The sequence below is a fragment of the Delphinus delphis genome, chromosome 13 (genome assembly GCF_949987515.2).
Source record: "Delphinus delphis chromosome 13, mDelDel1.2, whole genome shotgun sequence".
Taxonomy (NCBI): Eukaryota; Metazoa; Chordata; class Mammalia; order Artiodactyla; family Delphinidae; genus Delphinus; species Delphinus delphis.
Window position 1 is genome coordinate 6,701,506 of NC_082695.1, and position 21,350 is coordinate 6,722,855.

Genomic DNA, 21,350 nt, shown 5'->3' on the forward strand with positions numbered 1-21,350 from the left:
CTGTAGGCCTTGAGGAGCTATCTCCACCTGTGCCGCTGGCATAGTGCTGTGCCCTGTGCACGGGCTTACAGTTCGGACAAGAGGTTGGTCCTCACCCTCCAGATAGCTGAGCCCCCCATGAGCAGCCTCGTTCATTTACTCCAGAGTGCCATATAAATATTATATTTCTGTATGCTCTAGGCTGTGAAAAGGATTGGGAAGCACTGTTCTATTATATACAGGCTCAATTTTATTGATTTGCCTTGTGAAGCATACGTATTCATTGTGGAGTAACTGTCAACCCTCATGGTATTCCCCTAGTAATCCCGGTAAACCATCTTAGTTCAGGCTGCTACAACAAATTACCCTTGACTGGGTGGCTTAAGCAACAAGCAGTTATGTCCTACAGTTCTGGAGGTGGGCAGTCTGAGATCAGGGTGCCAGCATGGTTGGGTCCTGGTTCTGTCCTCACATGGCCTTTCTTTGGTGCATGTGTGTAGGGAGAGATCAAGATGTCTCTTCCTTATTTTATAAGGGCACTAATCTCAGCTTGGGGGCTTTACCCTCATCATCTCATCAAAACCTAATCACCTCCAAAAGGTGAGGACAAGAATTCGTCATAAGAATCGCGTTCAACATAAGAATTCTGGGGAGACACAAATATTCTGTTCATAGCACCGTGTGTCTTACAATTATTATTTAAGGTACCATTCTCCTCTGGAAAAGGATCCTTCACCTGGAAGTTCACCAACAAGTTTATTGATAAAAAAACAAAGAGACACTTCAGACACACCAATCATGAAAGCTTTGAAAGAACTTGATGAAGAAAAAGTATTTAAAAATTGGGGCACACAGACGGAGAAAGAGGATACCTCAAATAGTAAGTATTTTATTCCTTGTTTGATAGAAATATAGATATATAGATCTCTTTCTCCCCCAATTATATTGCCTTCTTAAAATGAAATGCCTCAAGTAATAAAATAAAAAGTTAAATTTATTTTTATGCTGTTTCGGCCCCATTGCAGACAGTTGAATCCCCTAGTTGTTAATTTTTTTTTAAGTAATTAATTAATTAATTTGGCTATGATGGGTCTTAGTTGCAACACGTGGGATCTTCATTGAGGCATGTGGGATCTTTTGTTGCGATGTGCTGACTCTTCATTGTGGCGCGCGGGCTTCTCTCTGGTTGTGACGTGCGGGTTTTCTCTCACTAGTTGTGGCGCTCAGGCTCCAGGCCGTGTGAGCCCAGTAGTTGTGGCACTGTGGCTTAGTTGCCCCGCGGCATGTGGGATCTTAGTTCCCCGACCAGGGATCGAACCCCCATCCCCTGCATTGTAAGGTGGATTCTTTACCACTGGACCACCAGGGAAGTCCCCCCCAGTTGTTAATTTATCATTGTCATCACATAGGTACCTTTTCAAATGACATATTATGTTCTGATTATTAAAGATTTACGTGGCATTCTTAAGGATATTTGAAAACTTTTCATATCAATTTGTCTTACTTGCACACATCAAAAAGTTACGACAGGCATTTGGTGTTCATAAAGTGAGATGTAACGTTTCCTACTCTCCCTTTCTTGGTTACTGAGCATCTATCAGTAGGACAAGAAGTATGTTTAATACTGTTTATTTCACAGGTCCAGGCGCTTGTACTTGCTCTGGTGCTTATTTGGTTGGGCCTGCTAATTACATCATTAACGTCTTTGGCATTGCCTTTCCAAAGCAGTATCCGCTAGTAAATAAATTAGTGACCTGCTTTCTAAAAATAAGCTCTTGAAAAATCACCTTGAATGCCAGTTGTAAACAGAGAACCAGAATGAATTCATTGAAACCTCACACGTTTTTCTTCATCAAGCATTTTTTAGCATTGTAATGTGGTGCATTTTGCAAGTAATCATTATAATCTAGATGGTGAGAAGAATTGCTTGCTTGGTGTAACCATCTGTTAATAAAAAGCAGATAACTGAAGCTAGGTTTGTTTTGTATTTCTTTTTTTACATTTTTCTGTTACAGAATTAGTGACTCCTCGGCTAACTGACACTTCAGTCAATGCAAGTCGGTCCCCAGAGAAAGGTGCCCAGCAAAGACAAAAGAGATTTAATTCTGCTTCACAGAGATCGTCATCTTTACCACCTTCAAATCGTAAATCAAGTACTCCAAGTAAGAGTTAGAGGTTTATGTCTCTTGGGCTTGGAAGAGTGGCATCTGAGCCATACACACTGTTTGATGCTTTCTGTGTCCCTTACACTCTTCCTAGCACCTAGTACAGTGCTCTGAACACAGAATCCCTAAATACGATCTTGTTCAATAACACCATCTGATTGCACAGTTACTATGACTATAACTGAAGAAATTCTCACCGTTTATCAAAGTGAGATTTTTGAGTGTGTCCCGCAAATGTTTTGCAACTAATACCACTTCACAGTTTTTGAGACAAACTCAACTAGATATTTTGACAACTATCTAATTAAACAGTAGTTCAAACAAATTAAGCTAGCCTGAAAAATGATGTTTTTTTCCATATATTTACCTAAGGTTACTCAGCATTAGTCACCTTTTTCTTTAGCCAATTATAAGTATGGTCTTAAAGTTAAGCATTGGGCCTCTGTGTATCCTTAATTTCCATCTCCGTAACTGCTGAGGAGATTCGTGTATGACTGTGTTATTAGGAATGTTCACTAGTGCACTGGTGTTTCCATCTTATTTCCAGTCGACTTCTAAAATCCTGAAAAACCAGTTTTGAGTCAGAGCGCTGCAACTACAGTCTGATACACTAAAATCTTGCCAGTGGTTTCCTCTAGATGTTAGGATTATGAACTATTTTTACTTTGTATACTCTTATTTATCTTCGAAAAAGTTTTACAGTGAAAATGTATTCTTAGTTAGAAATAAGGTACTGGAAAAGAAGCTATGCTCTGCCAACCTAGCACATACATAGAAGGAACAGACTGTCTCCTCTTCGTTTTCCTCTGTAGCAAAAAGAGAGATTATGTTAACACCAGTGACTGTGGCTTATAGTCCAAAGCGATCCCCTAAAGAAAATTTGTCCCCAGGATTTAGTCATCTACTTAGCAAAAATGAAAGCAGCCCGATTCGGTAAGTTCTCTAAAATTGTTGAATAAAATATATATAGTATTGATTTTTTAAAAATGTCAACTTATGCCTCTAGCTGCCACTAATTTTTCAGTTGTTAATGGGGATTCTGTGGATTTAAATCATTTAAATAAATGTCATACTAAAAATAAAAAAGTACTATAATACGTGAAAACAGTTTTTAAGTGTGTAAACTGGCTACTATAAAATTTAAATACTGCCTCAGAACCTCTTCCAGCTTTTGGATATAGAATGATAATTCTTTGTTTTCCTGAAAAGGTATAAGATACAGGGAGAATTGGGGGCCATTTGTACAAGAAAGTGGGCTGTCCTGGTATGGCCCTGGCACTAAACACAAGTTTACCTGTGCTCCTGAGAAAGTTCTCTCTGAAGTGTGGTTGGGAGTGTGTGCTGTGGTGGGAGGGCCACTGACTCCTAAGACATGAGAGCTGGTGGCCCAGCTCCGTCAGGCTCTTGGGGAAAATTACTGAAGCACATTGAACCTCAGTTTCCTCTTCTATAAAACGGGGGTAATAATGCCTACCTGCTTATTTCATATGGTTGTTACAAAGATCGGATGAGATAATGTATTGGTAAATGCTTCAAGTCGCCAGTATGTAAATATAATTTTGTGTTAGAAAATACAAATTAAATTTCAGTTTTAAAAAATTATATGGCCACCTTTCTCTTTTAAAGATATGTGAATATGTAAGTTAACTGGATGCCAGCTCATCTTTCTAGTGGAGATAGGGAACATCAGTTAACACTTTTTTTCTCACAAGTAACTTGCTTCATTCAATAGATTTGATATACTTTTGGATGATTTAGATACTGTTCCTGTGTCTACAGTACAACGTCCCAATCCAAGGAAACAACTCCAGTTTCTTCCTCTAGATGACTCAGAAGGTACCTTTTCCTAAAAAAAATTATCAGTTATGGTTTTCGTCTTTCATTTTGTGAGTTTCTGGTATCTTTTCAAGGTTCTAAATGTCATTATATCCTGCACTTAAATCTTTTTTTACCCAAGGGCCTCTAAAAATAAGCATTTGTGACACTCATATTGTGTCAGTGTTGTTATCCTCATTGGAAAGTTGGGAAACCGAGGTACAGGGGATGTTAATCTTTAATTACCAGGGCCATACTGTTCAGTTTTTTATATTCTGTAACTCATATGCACCTTCTTTTTCTCATTTATATTTTAAGTTTCTTTTTCTCATTTATCTTATAAAGTTATAAGATAATGTATGTGAAATCACTTGGGTAGGCCCTTAAAATACTAACTCTGTAATGTTGGTATATGTCCGCTAAATGTGTTGTTTAGTTTTTAAACTTTTTTTTTGCTTTAAGCTTATTTAGGGAAGTTGTGAAGATTGTCAAACTGAGGGCAGGGCTTTTAGAATTCTGTGGAGAAAAAAACTGAGTATATATGATTCATTATGTATCTCTTTTCATTACATTTTTTTTGGCCGTGTAGCAGCCATTTTCAGAAAGTGAAGTTGGGTAACATATTTAGTATGTACATGCTCTGTTAGAAGAGCTGATAAGAAATAAAAGAAACTTCTTTTCTCTCTGACAGAAAAAAAATACTCAGAAAAAACCACTGACATCCATGTTAATCATAGCTCTTCCCCCGAACCGTTGCCAAGTGGAGTGAAGAAAGTCTCTGTGAGATCAGCCTGGGAGAAGAATAAATCAGTTAGCTATGAACAGTGTAAGCCTGCCTACGTACCACCACAGGGTAATGATTTTGAGTATACAGCAAAAATTAGGACCCTAGCTGAAACGGAACGGTTTTTTGATGAACTTACAAAAGAAAAAGACCAGGTAAAAACAAACATAAAAAAGTGTCTTAAATCTTTGTCTGCACTTAATGCTTACGTCTGAGGAAGAGTCAGGAGGGAATTACTGAGTCAAACCCAGGAAGTTACTGTGGATGCCACACAGAGCTGCACTAGAAACGTGTGTGAGCCAAGCTGTTGTTACTAATTGTGACAGAGGGGACTTATGCGAAGTCGAGATGGACGAGAAAGTACTAGGCTGAAGTCTTTTCTTTCCATTCTGTTATAAACCTCCCTGCCACTAATTAGAATTCTCCTATTTTTATTTAAACATTTTTTTGTGTTAACAGATTGAGGCAGCACTAAGCCGAATGCCTTCTACTGGAGGACGAATCACTCTGCAGACAAGATTGAATCAGGTGAAGTGTCTTAACCTTGGGTCTGCTTTGGAGGCTTGGTGCGAGTCAGTGCTCCATTTAACCACGAGGATTTTTTTTTTTTTTTTTTTTTTTTTTGCGGTACGCGGGCCTCTCACTGTCGTGGCTTCTCCCGTTGCGGAGCACAGGCTCCGGACGCGCAGGCTCAGCGGCCATGGCTCACGGGCCCAGCCGCTCCGAGGCATGTGGGATCTTCCCGGACTGGGGCACGAACCCGTGTCCCCTGCATCGGCAGGCGGACTCTCAACCACTGCGCCACCAGGGAAGCCCTCGATGATTTTTTAATATCACAGTTTTTAGGCACACTGAAACAGTCGATCAAAACTTTTAGCCTTTACAGGAAGTGTTTGGATGATAGTGTATTTTATAACTGTATGCTAGCTTTCAGGAACAAAAAGTGATTTTACCTTTATACTGCTAAGAAAAAGGTGTTCATGCCATCATGTTTTCAAGAAACTAACTTGGGAGCAAATGGCAGTATGTCTGTTAACAGATTTTACATTTTTAAGGCTCTCACATTAAATCTCCCTTTTTTGTGTTTGTTTTTTGCTCCCCAATCTGCAGTTTATTTCTGAACCCCTTTCCATTTAGTAGACATATAAAACAGTGGCACTTTGCAACTGGAATAGATGTGAGGTTAAAAAGAGAGGTGTGATTCCATTATTGAGCAGGAGATGGTGCAGGCAAAGTGGGCCGTGTACATTTTTTTTAGTTGCTTTTCAAAGAGAATTAAAATGCATGAAACCATGGAACATTTTAAATCTCTTTTTGTAACATTTTAAACATAACAGCAATGATATGTCTCTTATATAACTGCAAGCTTTGGCTTTTCAGTGCCTTAATGTCAGGAAAAGTTCAGTTTCAGATTGATCTGTGAGAAAGACACACAGAAAATAGCAGAGGTCTTTTTCTAGGGCCTGTATCCTTAACTTCTCTTTTTTTCTGACTTTCTTTCATTTTTTCTGTTGTTCTGAACGTTTTTATTCAGTAATTTGTAAAAGTCAACACATGAAATTCATTTTAAAATAGTTTACTGGGGGGACTTCCCTGGCAGTCCAGTGGTTAAGACTCCGTGCTTCCAATGCAGGGGGTGCAGGTTCGATCACTGGTCGGGGTACTAAGATATCCCGCATGCCGCGAGGTGCAGCCAAAATAAATAAATAAATAAACAAACAAATAAATAAAATAAAACAGTTTACTGGGAAAGTAGAAAGAAAACTTGTTCATACTCTAATTCTAAATATCTGAAACTTTTGTTTAATATATTTTTTTACATAATGATGATAAGCTCTTAAAATAAGACTTAGAGGGCCCTAGGTTCTGTTCATATATGTCAAAGCTATTTCAATCCAGTAAGAAGACAAATGGCAGCAGAAAAGGGCTGAGGATGCTTGTGTATGATTCATACGTAAAAAAGGTAAAATTGGGCAAAAAATATTGAAAAATGCTTGGCCTCACCAATGAGTAAAAAAATCCCACACATTTAAACAAAAGCATGGTTTTTAAACTATCACATTGGCAGGTATTTAAAAAAAAAAACAAAACAAAAAACCACCAGAACCTGGGCTAGGGAAAAGCTTATCCTTTTACACGCGAGTGGAAGGAGAAAGCGTCACAGACTTTCTGGAGTTCAGCTTGACATGTATCCAAAGCTTTAAAATTTTACATTTCTTTGGACCTTGCATTTTTACTTTTGGGAATGATTCCTAAGGCAGTATTTATAGGTGTGTGTAGAGGTATGTTTCAGAATATATATTGCAGCATTATTTGTGATATATGAAATTAGAAGCAACCTAAATTTCAACTAAAAGATTCTTGATTAAATATGGTATATCTGATAGAATATTGCACATTAATTTACAATGATGTCATAAAGTATATTCCATAACAAGAAAAGTTAAATTGAAAAACATTCTGAAGTAGAGTTTGATTCTGATTTTATTTTTCTTAAAACTGGTGTTCCTATCTGCAGAAAAAAACCAGAAAGGGGAACAGTGGTTATTTGTTGCTTCTTGCTCGTCTGTCTTCTAAAAATTCTAAAATGAACGTGTAATTTTTTTTACAATTTAAAGTTGTTGAAGAGAAAATTTTTAAGTTTTATTTCAGGATACCATTGGAGTTAATATCTAATAAAGTATCTAAAATGATGAATATATATTCCAGGTACTATTTAACAGTAGTACTATTTATTTAAAAATAGCATTTGTTACACTGACTCATTGTGAAATATCTTGTTTCTTGGAAAAGTCTCCTCCAGCGTTTTTCCTCTTTTTTAACCTAGAAATTTTTGTCACAAGAAAGTTATTTGATATACTTGTAAGTGGGATACGGCACCAGTCAGATGTGTCCGTTTCTTCTGGCGAAATGTGTGAAGAACGTTCTAGGTTCCTCTTGTACTGTTCTCAGTTCAACGGAGTCAAATAATTCTCTCCTTCTATTTAAAGATAAGCAGTTATCTTGAATGGTTGAAAAGTTGATTTATGTTTCGTTTAAAAGAAATAATGTAAATGACGATTTGTATAAAAACCAAAATGATTGTAATTTTGATGTTTATACTTGCTCTTTTGCTGAAAGAAAAGTCATTTTGGTGGTAATTATAGAATCGGTGAACTTGATGTAGAAGTCTAATTAAGTTTTTTCCATGATTTTCACCCAGGAAGCCTTGGAAGATCGCTTGGAGAAGATTAATCGAGAGCTGGGTTCAGTTCGTATGACATTAAAGAAATTTCATGTTTTGCGCACCTCTGCAAATCTTTGAGATTTGTAGCCATTAAATGTTGAGGCAGTTTTGTTTGCACTAATGTGTAATTATGCACTCAGAAAAGGCAAACTATTTTGTACTGTTTATAAGCTTTCACTCAGTAGTTTTACAATCATGCTCTTCTTTACACTTGCTATTTTATACTTCAAATGGCCACATATTTTCAAGATATTTTTGTTATGCTCAGGAATCTCGTATATTTTACTATTTAAAAAGTATTATTTTTAAATAGTATATATATCCAATTTATAGCAAGAATAAGGAAATGTAAATAGGGGAGACAGCTTTGTTTCTAAACAAATAGTGTTATCCTTTTACCATTAACTTTGCACACCAATTTTATAAACTTGTTCTACGTTGTGAATATGATTCTTTTTTTTTAAATAAATGCTTAAGGACAGCTTCCGTAATGATAGAGTAATACATGCTGAATGCAAAAAAAAAACAAAAACAAAAACAAAAAACAGCATACTCTGGATTTAGTTGTGTTGAAGTTTTTTAAAAATAGTAATGTAATTCGTGTTTGAACCATGTCTTAGAGTGAATATTGGAATAGTTAATAATGGAAATATTGGCAATAATGGAATATTGGAAAGCTTTGAAAGTAAGAATATCTCATTTTGTTTCCCTTAAACTTCATTATTTGTAAGAAAGAAAAATGATAGAGATGTAATTCTCTAATTTTGTGATAGATGTAGTGCTTTTCAGAAAAGTTTAACAACTGGGGAGTTGTAGCTTTCTGCCCATCATTCTGAATGTAATTTGTGTCCCGCCCTTGACAATGAGGTGATAAAGCTTTGATGGAAATATAGGCCACCACTCAGGTTGTAAGAGCAACCCCAGTTTCCTCAGTGTACGTGGCCTCAGCTGTCAGATCGTCATGAAGACATTTTTAACCCCTATCCCCACCCCCACCCCCACCCCGCCAAAAAGAAAAATAAATACTCCCATAGTAGCTGCTGTAAGAACAGTAGGCTGAGATGAGAGCAACCTTCCCTGCTTGTTACTGGACAGGGAACGTGTCTAGATAGAGCTCGGTGCCTTTCGCGTGGCCTTGCTGGAGGGCTCCAGCGCACTGCCTTGGCAATGCCTCCTGGCTCTCAGAAGTAGCACGTGGGCAGGAAGCTGTGCTCTGATCGGGAGCCTAGCAGGTAGAGGTCCTGACTTCTGGTCAGGTCCAGGCTGCTTAGCTGCCCACTTTTTGGTGGCCAGTCAGAACCCAGTGCCCACTTATTCAAGCTTGGTATGTGTTGACAAACAGACTCATTCCAAACTTTCACCATTGATTCCCACTGATTCCGGTTTTACAGTTTGGTTTACTTTTGAGCTTTTTCTCCTTCTTCTGTGGCTCTTGAGAGCATGTAGTTATATTGAGCCAAGCCACCCATTATTCCATTAGGGTATATGTATGCCTTCGAGCAGGGATCTCAGATAATCTCTGAGCACCCTTCACCGGAGCTTCCCCTGCCTGAGCTCGGGCCTGGTGCCTGCAGCCTCCCTGCTCAGCTCAGGGGTTCCCAGCAAGCGGGGGTCGCCTGACAGCGGCCTCTCTTGCTCCTTCCTGTCCGTGAATCAAACCTTTGCTTCCAACTCCTGCAACCTGTTGGAGACCTCCAACTAATCAAAGTTACTCATCAGCAGAATCAAGTGCCTTATTCTTGGTGTTTTTTCCTAGTCTTTTTTTCTTTTTAATCTCCTAGTTATAGTGAAGAAAACGTTCTTTTTAATCAAGTTCCAGGAGAGCTTGTGTCAAGACTTAATAAAGGGATCGACTTTACCGATGATACTTCCTTTAATGTGTTCCTATACATGATATTAAAAACTAACTTGAAAATTATTAGGATGTTTCATTGTTCCCTACTTGTATTGTAAAGTCTATTACATTCTTAAGAATAGGAAATGGCCATTTCAGAAGAGATGAGCGTTTTCTCTTGTCAGGGAGTTATCTTCTTAGTAGTCTTATTCCAACCTAAGCCCCATTAAGATGTGTTCTGTACCTCTCAGGAAACATATGCTTTGATTTGTGACGTGTGTAATAGATTGGAAGTATCAGTCACTTATTTAAAATTAAGAAAAAAAAATTTTTTCTTCGTAGCTGTGAAGAGGGACACCAAGGAAAATCCTTTCAGCCGTCTTTCCCTTTGGTAATGCTTAACATACAAATACTCCAGTTAAAAACAACCTGAAAGCTGGAGAGGTGGCAAGCTTAAAAAGCACCTGTTGTTGCTGTCTCTGGGGCTGAGCTGCAGTTAGTGACAAACCTAAGTGAATCTTCCACTTCTGGGAAGTGCCTTTTAAAATGCAAGTAGAGTTACTGCTCTCCTTTCCCCTGGATCTACCCCCTTCCTTTCCCTGAAAAGCCTCCTGAGGTGGGGGGAATGTCCTCTGTCCTTCGAGGGTCCCAAGTAGATGTAGCTACTAGGCAGCGCTAGGACTGTAGCAGCTGGGCAGGGGACAGGCGAGCCAGACAGACCTGGGTCACACCCTGCTCAGGGCCGCCTTCCTCCATGTAAAGATAAGAAGCTGCCTTCCATTGTGAGAGCTTATGTAAAGTGCCTGGTGTCTAGTAAGTTTTCAATAAACAGTACATTTCTGATTCATTCTGGGTTATTAAATAGGCTTTTGAAGTAGCGATTTCAGTGCTTTCTTAGAAAAGTAGACTGTGTCCCCAGCAATTGACTTAAAAACTGCCTTGGGTTGGTTGACATTTGTTGGGTGGTCTAAGCTGTTCTCTCCATCTTTTTGCAAAAAATGAGCTTTCTTAGAGTTTAAGTGAGCTGGGCTCATTTAGAGTTTAAATGGTGTGCTTTTTTTAATGAGTAATTGATAACTTGGCTAGTGTAAGTTCAGAAGCCCTGTGATCTTAAGTAAAGTAGATGATTTGGGGGTTATCTGATATAGGCTGTTTTACCAAAAAAAAAAAAAAAAGTATTGCCAATGTAATCAAAATAATTGCACCTTTGAGTGTTCCATAATTAGACTTCTAAAGGTGCTGGCCTGTGACACAGGAGCACATGAAGGAAGTGGCTGCCACTGAACGTTTGGAAGATCTATATGAAGATTATGATTTGCTTTTGGAGTTTGATAAGCAACCAAAATTTGTTCCCCTTTTTAACTCAGAAAAGCCAGGTGCTTTGCTGAATGCTATTTGAATTCTGAACTCTGTACTTATAAATGTAGAAAAGTTAGACACTTTTGTCATTTTAATTTTTAGATATCTCAAAAGCAGTTTTCACTAAATTTTAATGTGCCATTTGTGCTGTGAGTCTCTAAGAAGCTTTTTAAAAAATAAATACATATCTAGAGCCCTTTAGGAATCATAAAGGTAAATCGTATTTACCCATCATAAGTGATTGTACATGGTTATGAGATTTGCAGGTCTAATTAAACCAATTATATTGCACAGATTTTGCAGGAGATAATTTCCTGCCTTGCCAAGAGTTCTGTGGCAGTTTAATAATATATTAAACTACACCAGTATTCTTAGGACCTGTTTGTTAAGCCTTCCCCTTTTGATTTGTGTTTTATTTCAGCAGACCCCTCTCAAATAGGAGGAATCAAGCCACAAATTTGCATTTGCTGGACATTATATGTCATGTCATCGCTGTGACTACAGACTTCAAAGATAATGTTTTATTCACAATTTCACTGTAACAGTGACCAATATAACGTGAGAAATTTGCTTCCTATAGTGCTGCTGACATTAGACAAAGACCAGTGCTTGTTGCAGTTCTTAAATCTAGTCAAATGCTGGAGTAATGAAATTGTAAGCTCCATGAGAGCAGGGACCATCTCCTCTTCATTCTTGAATACAGGCACTTAATAAATATTTGTGCATACAAATAACTGTGATATTAGTGTATTTATTCCTAACTGGCTAACTGTGGGATCTGGTTTTTAATGGTGTTAAGTCTTCCGCGTTACTGGTCTGAGGGCAGTCATTGCAGGGTTACAATGGCAGCCGTCCAGGTGCTCTGTTCCGACTGGCCTACAGGCAGAGCCTCACTCTGGAGATCTGTATGCTCTGAAATGCTTTTTTTTTTTTTTTCTTTTTACTTTTATTATTAGGTTAAAGCACAAGTACAGGGAGAAGTAGCAGCAAAAGCGTGTGTCATCCAATCCGGTTTCCACGGGTCCTCAGGCAAGGAGGATGGTTGTACAGGAGACAGATGATGACTCAATCCCTGGCCGACTCAGAACAGCACTGGGGCTGAAAACCTTTAATGGGTCTTAGGGCACCCCTTGGTGGAGGGAAGGAGTTGAGGGTTTAGTGTTTATGGGGACCCCTTCACTTGTCTCCGTGTGATCATGAGGCGTTTTGAGGCAAGCTGTGTTACGGCGGCTCTCCTGGCCCGTTCGGTGTCCAAGGAGATGGGACAGCCTTTGGTCAGGGTTGTTCTCTCTGACTTGATCTGAAGTCATCTTGGAGCGCTTTAACTTGAGCTTGCCCTTGCCCTTCCAGGGGAAGGCGCTCCCCCGCTCCTCTCGACCTTATAATACTTAGTGATAGGTAAACTACCCGTAGGTTTTGGGTGTGCCCTGTTTAATTCAGTTACTTCAGATCTTGACAAACAAGGCCATCCTTGCTCAGTGTAAATATACGCTTTATGATTTCCTTTAAATTTCACTCAGTACCCTCTTGGTCCAACTGGAGCGTCCAGTCGGGAGGGAACATCAAGATGAAGCTCTTTCTGATCCTCGGCCAGTTCCTTGAGGTCAGGGACTAGAACTTACCCTCTGGCTACTATTACTCCCACGACTTCTGATGACCAAAGAGCATTTTCATTTTTTGGTCCAGACCATATTTGGGATCCTGAGGAGAGAACTCCTTGATGCCTATTTCTGCAAATCGGGTCGGTAACTGATGCAAGTACCCGGCATCAAGGTTTCGACTTCAATTAACTACCTTTGGTTTGTCCACACATTCCAAATGCCTTCCGAAGTCTTCCGCAGTTCGTTCCCCTTGATTTGTCATTTTACTCCCGAAGGACTTGATTTTTTTGTTTGTATTTTTTTTCCAATTTCTGCAGATCTCCTCGTTCCCTTCCCCTCTTACTGTTCGCGAGTCTCCCGATAGGCGAGGCCGATGGTGTTAAAAGGGCCGAGAGGTCGTGGGCCGGGTCCAGCGCCCGGGGCCTCCCGCGCGGAAGCGAGCCCCGGGCTTTCGGGGGTCGCCGGGGCGACAGCACGTCCGGCGCCGGAGCGGGGCCACCAAGTTTGCCGGGTTGCTCCGGGCGGAGGCCGGCCCTCGGGACGGGCGGAGGCGGCGGGCGGCTCCCCGCGTGGCCTGACGGAGGCGCAGGCCTGCCGCCGAGTGAGGGAATGCGAGGCGGGCCCGGCGCGCACGGGCAGCAGCGGCCGCTGGGGCGCGCGGGGCACGGCGGCGCCGCGGCGTAGAGCTGTCAGGGCGGTCCGCCGGCGCGCCCGGCCCCGCGCCCCGCCGGCCGCCGCCTCCTCGTCGGCCCGCGGCCCGCGCTCCGAGCGCCCAGACCCGCGGCGGCCCGCACGTGCGCCCGCCCGCCGCACGCCCGCCGACGGCCGGGGAGCATGCCCGCGGGGGCCCGGCCGCTCGCCCGGGGCCAGCTGGCGGCGGCGGCGGCGGCGGTGGCGGCGGCGGCGCGCGGAGCCGCGGGGCGCAGCCGGCCGGGCCGGGGCCGCGGGGCCGGGGCCTCCCGGGCGGCGTGAGGCGGCGGCGGCCCAGCGCTGCCGAAGAGGACGAAGCCGCGCCGCGCGGAGCGAGGTGAGTGTTTCGGCGGCCCGGCCGGAAGGCGGCGCGGCCGGGCCCCCTCCTCTGGCCCGCGCGGAGCCCCCGGGGAGGGGACGGGGTGGGGGCGGGCGCGGGGTGCGGACCCCGGCCGGGCGGCGGCTCCCGGAGGCCCAGGCCCGCCCGCCCGCCTGTCCGCCGGCCCGCGCGCTCGGCGGGAGGGAAAAGTAGGAGACCCGTGCCCCGCCGCCCCGCTCGTGGGGGAGGGTCTGGCGCGCGGGGATCCCGGGCTCAGGAAATCGCCCCCAGCCCGGCCCCCGGGAGGCGCTGGCCCTCGGGATTCAGGGGGTCTCCCCCGACGCTAATGCCTAATTTCCGTCGGTTCCGGCTGAGGCGCGGAGGACTCCCCTCCCCCAGTGACAAGTGTCAACGGCGGCCAAGGGGCAGGTGTGTGTGCAGTGCTGGGAAGGGGCCGAGAGGAAGTGGTGGCCAAAGCCCTCGGTCTAGCCTTCTGGGCTTCCCGCCTCCACCTGGACAGCCCTCCAGCGCTGGCCTGGCTGGGTGGGTGTCCGGGGCCTGAGCCCGGGGTGCGGCCCTCAGAGAGGGGGCTAGGACTGGGAAGAAGTGCTGCCGGTGTCCCCCTCGCTGGAGGAAAATCTGGCCCCTCTCCATCCCGTGAGTCTCCCTTTGCTGTTGCAACCCGAGGGGCCGGCGCTGTCTCAGAGCGGCGAGCTTCCTCCCTACCCGCCTCAGCCTTGCTTGTCAGGGGCAGGCAGGGCTGATGGGGAACTTGGGGAGAGGGAAACGCTAGTGCCCGCCTCCGCCATAACGTGTAGCTAATTCCGCCGGGAAACCTCAAGTGGACATTCTGAATAAATAGAGTGTGTTTGCTAGGCAAATGTCATTTCAAGGCAAATCTTTAGCTCTGTCCCTTTTCAACGCATTTGCTGCCCCTGCGTAAATTCCAAATTCCTCATCCTACACTCCTCTCCCTGCCTCTGAAATAGGGACTGGGGCAGTTCTCCAAAGTCTCAGGCCTCCTTGCGTCCTTCCCTTCAGAATCAGGGTTCTTCAAAGGGGACCTCCTCTGGGCATCTTTCTCGGTCCCCTCCTAGCTCTCTCCCCAGCCGCTACCTGGGAGCCACTGGGGCTATAGGCTAGAGCCCCCCGCCTCCTTTCTGAGGGGAATGTGGTAGATGCTCCCCGTCATCTGAATCTCCCTTGCGGCCAAGCACCCAGCGTGACTCATCTCTGCTCTGAACTCCCACTGCACCTTATCTGTGTCTCTTGTGTGACTCTTATCACTGCCTGCCTTATTTTATAGTTACTTTTGGGCCCGGCTTATCTCCCTGGCTGGATTGTGAGCTCCTGGAGGATGGAGGACAGGGGTGGAGTTTGATTCATCCCTGGTCCCCCGCCCTGGGTCAGCACCCTGTGCACCGTCAGCGTCAGTGTCTGGATGCAGTAGAAGCCCCCTCCCCAGCTTGCCTCTGGGGACCTAGTTTATCTGACTCCTGGACGGTCCCTGTTAAATTCTTCTTCTTCTTCTGTGATGGAGGAGATTCCCAGTCCTCTCCCTTTGCAGAGAGAAACACAGTGAGTTAGGAAGGGCTGTTTTTCTTATAGGGAGGGACTTGCCAGATGACTAGGACAGTACATGCTCTGCTATGACGATGGCCCGGCACAGACTCTGGGCTCTCTGGGCATTGGGTGTGGAATGGGCTTCTCTCTTTGGCCTTCTGCACTCGCCGTGCAGGGGACGCAGCAGGGTAACTGAACTGTGGGAGTCAAGGCTCCAGGCCTGGCCGTCCCATAAGGTCGTACGAGCTTCACTGAGTCACTTGGTTTCTCTTGATCTTGGTTGGTCCTTCCTTATGGAATCCGAAAGAAAATTCCTCTGCTTGTATGAGGCCCTGTAGGATTTGGGCCTTGCGTCCTCTGCCTTAATGACTGTTCGTTACCGAGACCCAGGCTTGTTGTCTTCATTGACCTTCCCAGGTGGAGTCCATCACCTCCACCTTTGTGCCACCCTAATGTAACTTAGGCAGAACGGCAGTTAAATGTTACTCTCTGCCTCCCTGCCAGACTGAGCTCCTGTGGGGTCAGCGCCGAATCTCATTTCTCTGCATCCCCCATGCCTGGCACATGGGAGGCTCTAGGTAAAATGTCTGTGGGATAAATGGTGAGGAGCTAAGAGCCCTTGTCCCAAGTGGACTGTACATCCTCTCTCACTGGGGCCCAGCTTTGCCTTCCTCCATATCTAGAGGCCTCTTTTAAAACCAGGCAGATGTTCTCTTAACCATCCCATCCCGTTAAAGCTTTCCAGCTTGGTCCCTGAGAAGAGCCAGTCGTGGAGAATGTACAGTTCATTTGTAGAGATTAGAAGAGGAAACTTCTGGTGATGGATTTCCCTGGTGGCGCAGTGGTTAAGAATGTGCCTGCCAATGCAGGGGCACGGGTTCGATCCCTGCTCTGGAAAGATCTCACATGCTGTGGAGCAACTAAGCCCATGCGCCACAACTACTGAGCCTGCGCTCTAGAGCCCGCGAGCCAAAACTACTGAGCCCACGTGCCTAGAGCCCGTGCTCCACAACAAGAGAAGCCACTGCAATGAGAAGCCCACGCATCGCAGTGAAGAGTAGCCCCCGCTCGCCACAACTAGAGAAAGGCTGCGCACAGTAACAAAGACCCAATGCAGCCAAAAATAAATAAATAAATTTATTTTTTTTTTAAAAGAAAGAAGAGGAAACTTCTGGTGCTTCATGATCGCTGCCTTGCTGCTTTTGGAGAAGACAGCGGGGGGTGGGGGCGGGCATGTGCTCTGTCATGGAAGGACAGTGATCTCACGCCTGCGTCCTCAGCCATGGGCAGGAGACATGGTCAGCCTTGCAGACAGCCCTCCTGAAACCTGCTCACCAGGACCCCCTGCCACTAAGTGGTCTTCAAGTAGCTTCCCTGTAGGTCCTTCCGTCAATGTTATTAGGCTTTCACTGGGTACCCGGGATGTGATCACATAGAGCCATGGCGGCCATGGCAAATCGTCGTCTGGCTTTGCTCTAAAACCAGGGCTAACCGTAACGTGGGGCGTTGCCCCCTCTCTGCTCAAGTCTTACAGAGTCTCGTATGAAAAATTTTTTAGAATGTACGGCCAGGCAAGATTTGCCTCCCCTGTGGGCGGGGAATGTAGGTTGCTTCTTCCTTTGATAACGAGAAGGAAGGTGGGGCAGGAAAACAGGCATGGTTTGTGTGCTGCACGCGTGTGCGAGGCTTCCCCGCGAACCCTGCGCGTTAGATGGTGTTCTTCCTCCATTTTCCCAGAGAAAGAAGTCAACTGATTGGCCCTAAGGCACTCCGGGTTTGTACCCAGTTCTGCCAGACTCTTCCCGTTCCACCTACACTGTCTTTCCAACTGATTATGGTCACCTCCTCTTCCCTGGCTTCCAGGATGCTGGGAGCACAATGCTATATTTTCATGTAGTGACTGTATTCACTTACCCTTGTGGTCAGCATACTTATTTCTACTTTACCGTCTGTCTATGTGCACGTATATATGTAAGTGTAAATCTAGCTGTATTCTTTATAACTCATCACAAAAGGTTTCTGGAAAACTGGACAGATAAGAGTTGAATATAGTACGTAACATTGCACCTAAAGCTTAGGCTGACTCACGGTGTGGTTAGGGAGATGCTCCCACGGGTAACACCGGGCATGTGAGATAAGTGTTGCTTAAACAGCAGACAGGCTTCAGAGGAGGAGACACCCTTTCTGGGTAAGGCGGTCAGGGTTGACTTCCTGGAAGAGGTGGGATTTGAAGGAGGCCTTGAAGAATGGGTGGAGTTTTGATAGTCAGGGCACCTGGAAAGGTGTGTAGGATTTAGAGTCAAATTTGCGGTTTTCACCACGGCCCTACCGGAAAAGGTTCCTGCGTGAAAGGAGAGAATCGGTCTGGAGGGAAAGTGGGGAGCCTGGTGGTGCCTTTTCAAGTCTTCTCCAGCCTTGCTGGAGGGTCTGGGAACACTGGAGCTGGGAGGGCTGTACCCCATTAAGGATGAGAGGGCGAGGCTGACAGAAGAGCAGTGACTTGCCCAAGACCTGTCCTGCAGCCTGGAACCCAGGTCCCTAACTACCAGCTTGGTGCTGGCTCTTTATACTGGCGAAGTTGAAGTCGGACAGCAGCCCTGTACATCAGCCCTTTCTTCCTGTCAAACGGGTACAGGGGTACCGTCTTCCTCACTCCCAGCCCAGCAAACACCAAGAAAAACCCCTGCTAAGCCTTTATGACCAAAGGCAGAAAGAGCACTGTTGGGGAGGAGAGCTGGCATTGTGGTCCAGACTCTGCGCTCCCAGTTCAGCGGGCCCAGATTCCATCCCTGGTCAGGGAACTAGATCCCTCATGCAGCAACTAAAGATCCCACATGCTGCAACTAAGACCTGGCACAGCCAAATAAATAAGTATTAAAAAAACAAACGTAGAGACGTGGATGGATCTAGAGACTGTCATACGGAGAGAAGTAAGTCAGAAAGAGAAAAACAAATATCGTATATTAACGCATATATGTGGAACCTAGAAAAATGGTACAGGTGAACCGGTTTGCAGGGCAGAAGTAGAGACACAGATGTAGAGAATAAACGTATGGACACCAAGGGGGGAAAGTGGCAGGGGAGGTGGTGGTGGTGCTGGCATGAATTGGGAGATTGGGATTGACATATATACACGAATATGTATAAAATAGATAACTGATAAGAACCTGCTGTATAAAAAAAAATTCAAAAAAAGTAAAAATTGCTTTAATCGTTTAAAAACAAACAAAAAATATAGTTACCGTTGAAATGAAGTTCGTCAGAATAATAATTAAATTTGAAAAAAACAAAAAAACACAATAAACTGCCCTTGCCAGAGGACAGAAACAAAATGAACCAACAGGCAGGATTCCAGCAACAGACAAATCAAACCCAAGCAAGAGCTTTGGGGAAGAGCATCAGGAAAGCGGTTTCACACCCTCTCCTCGCCGAAGCCCCGAAGCCCCGAGGTCCCGCTTCCCTCTTGTGGGAAGGTGTTGGGAGTTGGGCGTGCAGGGGAAAGGCAGAGAGTTATGGAAAGAAGCCGCAGGACTCGGGGACCCCGAGGCTGATTTCCATCCCGAGTGATGCTCATAGTCAGCTGCAGGAGCGATGGCCTCACAGAGCGGAAGCCCTCGAGTATGACACATCTTAGGTCACGTGTGCACACAGTCGAGGCCCATTCCTGGCAGTTCTGTCAAGGGCCCTGAACCACTGCTCTTAGGGGAAATGCGGAGTTAGGTTCCCGCCAGCCTCTGGTCACAACGTATTTGTCCTCCGATCAATACATAACCCTCTTATGTGTGTTTCTCTTTAAAGATGCCTAATTTATTATATATTACTGATTCATTAACTGAACTCAGCCAACAGCACTATCACTCCCGCCTGAGCGAAGCTCGTCTAACACACGAGTTTCCTCCATAAGGTACATCACAGCCTCCTCGGCTCTGAGCAGCTCTGAGCACTAGGCAGTGCTTTGGCTTCATGCTCAGGGCCATGTTAAATCACTAACAAAAAAAGCACCAAAGTGTGAAAACTGTGGCAGTACATGGACCACAGAAAGGACACTTGTTGACAGTTTGAACTGAAACAGGAGGCAGAGGGCCACCTTGTTTGACCTGTGCTGCACGTTGGGCGTTGGGTGACTCAGTTTTCCCCCCCCCACCTCCACCCCGTGCATGTCTGCAAATGACCTCGTAAGCGCGGCGATCGTCAGTTTCTGGGTTACAAGTAAACTGTAGCAAGTGGGCGGATTCGTAAATACGGGAATCCGTGAATAATGAGTAAGGACAGTTTATACAAAGTGGTTCCACAACACAGCATTCCGGAGAGATAAGGAGGGACTGTTGCCACATTTTACAGAAAGGAAAAAGGCTCAGAGAGGTTAGTGACTTGTTGGAGTCTGCACAGGTGGCTGGGGCCGAGCCAAGACTTGCACCCACTCCTGGCTGATCCCAAGTGTGGTTCTTTCCTCTCAGCTCCTGCAGCGTTCGCGATGAGATTCTTTCCTCCTCGTGCTACCCCCCCACCCCCACCGCAATGACCCATCTGCCGTCTTTGTCACTGTGTTTACCCCCATGGTAACTCCAGTGTACAGAACGGGGCCCCTCGTGGACGCTCAGTAATTACTTGGTGAATGAAGGCCAGGGCCGCAGTTTCTTGTGTTTGCTCTGTCTCGGGTGCCAGAGGAAGGAGAAATATCCGGGCATAGGCTCCCCACCTCGCCCTCCTATATCCCTTCCAGAAGGGCACCCATCTCCCCTTTCCACAGGAGGTCCCGTGTTCTCGTACACAAGGGGGTGTCGGCAGCCCCACGTCTAACAGAACTAACTGGTCTTTGCTGGGAGGCGCCAAGGGCAGCCCTTCGCCCAAAGGAATGATCCTTTTCTTTTTTTTTTTAAGCTTTTACCATTTAAAAAATACATATATATTTATTTATTTGGCTGCACCGGGTCTTAGTTGCGACACGCAGATCTTTGTTGCCGCGTGCAAGATCTTCCTTGTGGCATGCAGGGTCTTTAGTTGCAGCCTGCGGGATCTAGTTCCCTGACCTGGGATCAAACCCCAGCCCCCTGCATTGGGAACTGGAGTCTTAACTCCTGGACCACCAGGGAAGTCCCAGAAATGATTCTCTTGAGGCATTTCAGGCCAGCATGGGGCTTCCCGGGTTCCCAACCCTCAAATCCTGGCTTTCTTACTCCTTCTTAGTCCTGGAAACCTTTCCAAAAATGTTCTGCCTCGTGTGCCCTGTGAAGAGTTGGTACATAAGTAATAGGGATTATTGCTCTTTCTTCTCTCCCAGGTTCTTTATTTCCCTTTTTGGAAATGGTTCCCCGCGAAGGATGGAATTTTCTCTCTCTGCAGCTGGGGGGCTTTCCCCCAGGTCTCTGTAGGGTCTGGCTGACTCATCGGCTGTGCTGTGGAGCAGGGCGAGAGCTCTCTCCCGCTGCTGCCCTGCTGGACTGAGTCAGGCCCTGCAGCCTCCTGGCCTCACCTGGCCATGGTCCACGAAGGAGTCAGGCCCCAGGGAGCGCCCACCAGGCGCCATGGCCCTGCGTGAGGCGGGTGGAGGGAGGGCTACTCCGTGGGGGCTGCCAGCTGTCCCTCTGCTATCTCTTTACAGACCCTTGAAAACCCACCTTGAAGGGTTGGGGTCAGGGGCTAGGCATCGGGGTAGAAATAGGCGGCCATTCCCATTTCCAACAGGGAACAGCTTCCATCCGGGCGCGGGGCTGCCGGGGAGGCGGGGCTTCCCGCAGATGGGGAGGCGCGCTCGAGGCCGGTTTATCGCTGGCTGGTCCATTGCTCTCTTCTGTCCTGCTGGGCACTTTGTGAGAGTTGACTTTTCACTTGCGGGTTTTTTTTTTTTTTTTTTCCATAAGAGGGAGAGATACCAGACATTTTCTGCAATTAGAATTTTTCCCTCTTGGGTAATCACAATGGACAAAAAACATTTAAGTCTTTTGAAAACCACACGGAAGCAGGAGCCCCGGGGACCGTTCAGTTGGCAGGGACGGCCAGCCATGGAGGCAGTTC

The 21,350-nt window shown here is 45.6% G+C and overlaps 2 protein-coding genes across 10 annotated transcripts in view; both read left to right on the forward strand.

Moving 5' to 3' along the window:
• The window catches only part of MPHOSPH9 (M-phase phosphoprotein 9), a 55,458-nt gene extending 42,859 nt beyond the window's left edge, over positions 1-12,599 (forward strand). For 8 of the 9 annotated variants that reach the window (XM_060027937.1, XM_060027938.1, XM_060027936.1 and 5 more), the window contains 7 exons: positions 684-859; positions 1,995-2,141; positions 2,957-3,077; positions 3,877-3,980; positions 4,651-4,898; positions 5,203-5,271; positions 7,946-12,599. In XM_060027937.1, coding sequence (XP_059883920.1) covers positions 684-859; positions 1,995-2,141; positions 2,957-3,077; positions 3,877-3,980; positions 4,651-4,898; positions 5,203-5,271; positions 7,946-8,047 — 967 coding nt within the window. In that variant the 3' untranslated portion in view covers positions 8,048-12,599. Of the gene's footprint in view, positions 1-683; positions 860-1,994; positions 2,142-2,956; positions 3,078-3,876; positions 3,981-4,650; positions 4,899-5,202; positions 5,272-7,945 lie in introns of those variants that run through there. The other variant, XM_060027942.1, reaches the window with a different exon arrangement.
• Positions 12,600-13,716: 1,117 nt separating this feature from the next.
• PITPNM2 (phosphatidylinositol transfer protein membrane associated 2) overlaps positions 13,717-21,350 on the forward strand; it is a 144,247-nt gene continuing 136,613 nt past the window's right edge. The window contains exon 1 of the mRNA XM_060027946.1: positions 13,717-13,790. The gene's annotated coding sequence lies outside the window, so the exon portion shown is untranslated. The remainder of the gene's footprint in view (positions 13,791-21,350) is intronic.